Source organism: Chinchilla lanigera, unplaced genomic scaffold (genome assembly GCF_000276665.1).
Source record: "Chinchilla lanigera isolate Chin_1 unplaced genomic scaffold, ChiLan1.0 scaffold00113, whole genome shotgun sequence".
NCBI classification, from domain to species: domain Eukaryota; kingdom Metazoa; phylum Chordata; class Mammalia; order Rodentia; family Chinchillidae; genus Chinchilla; species Chinchilla lanigera.
Window position 1 is genome coordinate 1,890,965 of NW_004955514.1, and position 6,000 is coordinate 1,896,964.

At 54.8% G+C, this 6,000-nt stretch overlaps 1 protein-coding gene across 5 annotated transcripts in view; it reads left to right on the forward strand.

The window, feature by feature from the left end:
* Grk4 (G protein-coupled receptor kinase 4) overlaps positions 1-4,821 on the forward strand; it is a 58,645-nt gene extending 53,824 nt beyond the window's left edge. For 4 of the 5 annotated variants that reach the window (XM_005408756.2, XM_005408752.2, XM_005408754.2 and 1 more), the window contains 4 exons: positions 22-159; positions 2,382-2,519; positions 3,130-3,252; positions 4,663-4,821. In XM_005408756.2, the coding sequence (XP_005408813.1) occupies positions 22-159; positions 2,382-2,519; positions 3,130-3,252; positions 4,663-4,686 (423 nt within the window). In that variant the 3' untranslated portion in view covers positions 4,687-4,821. Of the gene's footprint in view, positions 1-21; positions 160-2,381; positions 2,520-3,129; positions 3,253-4,662 lie in introns of those variants that run through there. The other variant, XR_001231762.1, reaches the window with a different exon arrangement.
* Positions 4,822-6,000: the final 1,179 nt, after the last annotated feature.

Consider the following 6,000-nt stretch of genomic DNA (forward strand, 5'->3'; position numbering starts at 1 on the left):
GACTGTTTCTGCCTTGCGTAGTTGCTCGCCAAGAATCCAAATGAACGGCTGGGCTGCAAGGGCGACGGTGCTGCTGGGGTGAAGAAACACCCTGTGTTCAAGGACATTAACTTCAGCAGGCTGGAGGCAAATATGCTAGAGCCTCCTTTCCGTCCCGATGTGAGTACACTGCCTGGAGTCCCTGGGTCCCCAGGAACACACTTGTGGTTGAAGCAGATACAGAGTCCCCAGGAACAGCCCGGGTGTGGCTTCTGCTCCATCATTGCTGCTTTTTCCTTCGTCCCCTGTCACCTTCCTAGAAACACTATGTCTCCAGGGCCCAGGGTCCGCTGTCAGCTGTTGCTGCCCTTCCCAGAGACCCATGCACCACTGCAGACATCCCAGGGTGCCTTTCGGAGCTGCTCTCCCTTCCGTCCTGTGCCACCTTCCCATACTGCACGCAGCTGCTGTGTTAGTCTGCACACTGCCCCCACAGGACCCCCCCACAGCGCTGTGCTGTGCCTCCTTGGGGCCTTCCTGTTTGCACCAAATGAGATCACATCTCCAAAGGGTTCAGCACAGGCCTGGCCTTGCCAGTACCTGCCAGGGATTTGGTGCATATAAATGATGAGCAGATGAATGAATGAACACAGGCTGGACTCTCGCCTGAATCGGCTGTGACATTTACATTCTAGAGCAGTGACAGTGAACCTTTTAGAGACGAGAGCCCAAACTGCAACCCAGAACCCACTTATTTATTGCAAAGTCCCAACACTGCAGTTAAACCTGAACACTGATGTTTTAGTTTAGAAAAAAACAGCTCAAACATGAAAAGAAAAACACAGTAACAGAGCTTTCAATGATACAGACAGCCCGCTGCAGAGAGCATGCCATAGGTTCACCACCACTGTTCTAGACATTTGAAGGTAAGGGAATTTGCAGGGTTTGATGGAATTAAGATAGATGTACATTGACGATATTTTCAGCTGTAGGACTTCCTAGGTTTACTTTATACAGCAGGTTCCTGCCTTAGGAACAGGTTCCATTCTGGGAGAATTGTTCATAAGTGGGATTCGTTCGTAAGCCAACAAAGTGAGTCTTACACTATACACCTGAGAAAGTTCATAACTCACATGTTCAGAACACTTGAGACTTGTATGCCGTAATAGTAACTTCTTCCTAGTGATTTAGTGAAAGCCTGCTACCTGCCAGGCCCCACTCTAGGAATTTAGGCCACAGGGAGAACAAGACAGGCAAGGCCTCTGCTCCCCGGAGCGCGTCCTGCTGCATACACTAGGAAGGCACTGTCCTGCAGGCACTGTGTGGCAGGGACGTCAGAGGGACCAAGTGGCCCGAGATGAGGCTGCCTGGAGTTGGGAGAAGGGAAGGCAGTCTCCAGGGAGGGACATTTCCACTGTCTTGAGGAGGGGGGGCATGGGGGAATATGGGGCCATCCCAGACTGTGTCTGTGAGCCTGGGGGAGCTGGTCCTCAGCACAGCCCAGCGTGGTCACAGCCGAAGCAGGGCCTGCTGGTGTGGGGTGGTGTGGGGTGTAGGCCAGGGCCAGACTCAGGTCTCTGGGTGCCCTCCCTGGGCCCTGCCTCCCCACCTCGTGGGGTGAGTGAACGGACAGCAGCTGCCATAAGGGCCATGCTGCCCGTGACCACAGTGCCATGCTTTGACTCTGGCATTGGGGTTTGCATGAGTTCTGGTAGGCATGGTTTTCTCACACCCACAGGCCGCCTCCTTCCTGGGCAGACAGGGCCTGGAGCTTCCGAGCTCTGTTCCGTGTCATCAGCCAGGAAGCACAAGCTGCTGCTCTGGCAGGAGGTGGAGGCTCAGGCCTGGACAGCCCTGCCAGGTGGCCAGCCCCAGCACCCAGGACAGCGTGGCCAGGGTGGGGTCTCGGGAGGACTCTGCACCCGTGGAGCTGGGCAGGAGGGAGGGTACTGGTGGCATCTGGGGAGCCCAGCTGGGCACAAGGGTGCTGCCACTGTCACAGTCTGGAAATGGGTGCTTGGAGGGGGCACCCTGGGCTCTCATAGGTTGCACGGCTGCTGGTCGCTGTGCTTTGCACAGCGCTCTGGTTCTGCCCGGAGTCTTCCAGCTGAAGCCTCATCCCACCCTTCTCCGTGCCTGCTTTGTAACATCCGTTTTCCACTGAGCAAAGAGAAGGGCTGTCAGGAGGGTGTGTGTGTGTGTGTGTGTGAGTGTGTGTGTGTTTAGCAGGGGGCATTTCCAGAAAGATCTCAGGAACTTCCAGGTCAGAGCACTCGCCTTGTATGAATTAGGAAAATGCTTCAAAAGAGGGAGGTGGAATAGCAGTGTTTGTACTTGGGTTTTGTAGCTGGCAGTTATTCTGGCCATCTCGTAAGTTACGCCTCTCTGTTCTTGCTGTACAGCCAAATGCCATTTATTGTAAGGATGTCTTAGATATTGGGCGGTTCTCCGTGGTGAAAGGCGTCTACCTGGACACCGCAGATGACAACTTCTATGCTCAGTTTGCAACAGGGTGTGTCTCCATCCCCTGGCAGAAAGAGGTATGGCCACGTCCAGCAGAGCGGGTTCATGCTAGTTCCCAAATGACAAAAATGTGTGAGTGTGGGAGGTGAATTTATCCAAGACTTGTTTTGTTTTGGTGTTTTTTGAGACAAGGTCTTACTATGTAGTTTGGGCTGGCCTTGAACTCACTATGTAGCCCAGGCTGGGCCTGAACTTGCAGTGACCCTCCTACCTCAGCCTTCAGAGTGCTGGGGTTACAGGTGTGTGCCACCAAGCCTGACTTGTGCAAGACTTTTGACCCCAGGCCTAGACCACGGGCAAGCCGAGACCATGCCAGAAACATGGTAGCTGCTCTGGTCCTGGTTACGGGAAGTGGACAGAGGTGGCCATCTTTGTGCCGGTGGGGCGTGCCACCCTCCTGGAATCCTCTTCCCTCAGCAGGGCGACTTTGGGGGTACACTGGGAGGGGGGTTCACATTACTGATCCTAAGAAGAGGTCAGGAGGCAGGGCAGTGGGACTCCAGGGAGGGGCACTGGAGCAGTGGGGGGTCTGCAGGGTCCGCCTTGGGGCAGGCTGCTGGGAGCTGACGGCACCGGGAGACCCTGACTCACCGTGTCCCACGGCTCCTCTGCCCTCTGTGCGACCAGATGATTGAGTCCGGGTGTTTCAAGGACATCAATGACAGTGAAAACAAACGTGTGGAGGAGAAGGCCTCTCCCCCAGCTCCCAGGCCAAAGAGAAGCTTCTTCCACAGTCTCTTCAGAAGAATGGTAAGAAAGCTTTTTTTAAAAAAATACCATGTGTCAAAAGTGCTTACGAGTGAGCACATGCTTTCAGCTCTTCTGATGCCTCACAGGCATAAGAGCTGCATGGTGCTCCTTAGAGTTGGGCTAGGAGAGTCTTCCTGGGAGACCGCAGGTGGGGCCCGTGCTGACCCACAGAGGGGCGATGCACCAGCTGTGAAGCGGCGGCCTGTGCCAGCAATGGGACGCTAGAGCCGGGCTCTGGAATTAGCCTCTTGTGGGGCCACTGCGCGCAGCACAGTGCTTAGATCTTCCAAGCTCTGGTGGCTGTGGCTGCTGCTCTGTCCCTTCCCCATTTGCACCTGGAGAGCAGATTCCCTCCTGACAGTGGTGTCACTTGAGAGGACCTGGGGGCTGCTGAGCTGTATCCCCAACTGCTCTTACTTTTTAATTTTGGACAGCACCTGACTCAGTTGCCAAGATTGGCCTGAAACTTGCAATCCTCCTGCCTCAGCCTCCTGTCTGCATGCTGAGGTTACAGGGATGGGTCATGACACCTGGCTCTGATAGCACTAAATTTAGAAAAAAAAAAAAGTTTTCTCCTAGTAAAGCTTTTCTCCTCAGATATGTGGATTATCCTGCTTTGTACCTGTCCCTTCTTGAGAGATTTATTAAGAGGGTGTCCACTAGCATTCCAATCTGTCTTTTTTCAGTACACAGAACAAACCTTAGTGATAAACCATCTCCCAAAGTGGTGGAAACCACATTTCCTCTGAGAACTCGAGGTTGATCATGAACTTGCCAGGTGGGCCTCCCACCTCCCGGAGTGCAGAGTTCCGCTCGGAACCCTTCCCTGGGTGCCCGCATCAGGCCAAGCTGGAAGGAGCCGCTCCTGGGCAGTGCTCCATAGTGCAGCCCTGGCGAGCCCATCCCTTTGTCTGCAGCAGTGGGCCGTGCCTCTGCCAGGGTGTGCAGCCGAACAGGGAGCCAGGCTCATGGGAAGCGCGGTCTGCGTGTGGGAACGAAGCCGCTTCCATTTCTCGAGGTCCACAGGAGAGAATGCCGAAGGCTTGTCGGCCTTACGGTCAGCCCCAGAAGCGTTTACCGTGCTGCGGGCCTTCGTCCTGTGCCCTTGGGTGCTCTAGGCCCTAGAGGAATGGAGACGTCCTTGGGTATATTTAGATCATCTCTGCCTTACATACAGTACCCAGTGGGGGTGCTGTGGAATTAGTTGTTATGCTGTGTTTTTAAATTCATATTTTTGTTGTTATATTGTGTTTTATTTTTCCTTTATAATGTTATTTTGATCCAGGGTTGGTTGAATCTGTGCATGCATGTGGAAGCCGTAGTAGATTCTGAGAGCTGACTGTGCCCTTGAGGGAAGTTGAGGCAACTTGCACTGGGATGTGCTCAGGTGTGGGGCACTGTGTGTTGCAGGGCTGCCTGGGGACCGGCCGTTGAGAGGAAGGGAGCACACAGGGCAGTGACCGTCACCCTGCAGACCGCAGAGCCTGCCCCAGTGCCGAGGCAGAGCCGCGCTCCGTATTCCATGCTGCCCATGGCCCTAATAAATGCAGCCCGTGACACGGTGGAAAATGTGCCTCTGCAGATTCTTCTACATCATCCTGCATTGTTCCTTCCCTGATGGGGGACTGAAGCAAAGGCCCAGGAGCGCAGTGTGGTGCTGGAAGCTCTGGCCTGGGCACTTTGTATGCCAGATCTCGAGCATCATGTGTGCCCATGGAGGTGGGCGTGTGGGCGTGGGGACAAATGACAAGTCCGCACCTGCCTAGCAGTGCCACACACCCCATCCCGGGACTGTTCTCAAGGACACAGTGGTCAGGAAGAGGAGGCTGGCCAGGCCCTCCTTTCCACAGGCCGCTCCCTCTGTCTGCCAAGGGCCACAGCCACCTTCTTAAGGCCCATGTCTGCATGGCCGGCTATGTCTTCCCTCCACATACCTAAACGCCCCCTGAAAGGGGTACGTTTCCATAGCTCTGTGGTCGGGGCGTGGCAGGTAGGCAGACCAGCCCTGAGCGTGTCACTGACTGTCTCTGTGCGCTGGGACTTGCTGTGATGGTGCACATGGCAGCCTTATCTGCTGGACTGAGTCTTGGTGTCGGCTCAGAGGTGCCAGGCGGGGCTGCGTGCTGGTGTGGAGGAATCCCTGGTGTGGGCCACTGGAGGGGGTGGAGCCTTCAAGAGATACTGTCTAGTGGGAGAGCTGTGGGTCACTGGGGCACACCCTTCCTCCTCAGGCCTTCCTCCCCTCTTCCTTCTCTCCCTACCTCTTTTTTTTTTTTTTTGAGACGGTCTCGCTATGCAGTGAAGGCTGGCCTGGAGCTTACTTTGTAGCCCAGACTGGTCTTGAATTTGCAGCGATCCTCCTGCCTCAGCCTCCCTAGTGCTGGGATTACAGGTGTGCGCCACTATGCCCAGCTTCCTCCCTTCTTTCTTTGTTTTCTGTCCTTTTTTGCTTAAGCTACTGAGTTGACTTTTTCATGCCCAAGTGAAAGGACTCCACTGAGTCACATAACAAACCGAGGTGAGGGTTTTTACAGACAACAGCTTTTTCGCTGAACCCATTCAGCCCATCCTTTCTCTTTCTGATTGTGAACAAGCACAAATGCCCCACCCGCTCCGTGCTTCACTGGCTATTCTCTAAGGCCTCTGGCACTCCCAGCTGGTCTGCTGTGTCACTCTGTCGGGTGCTGTCCTCCTTGTCAGCCCACACCTTTGTGGTTCCCCTGTTGTTCCACCCCCTGCTCACTGCTG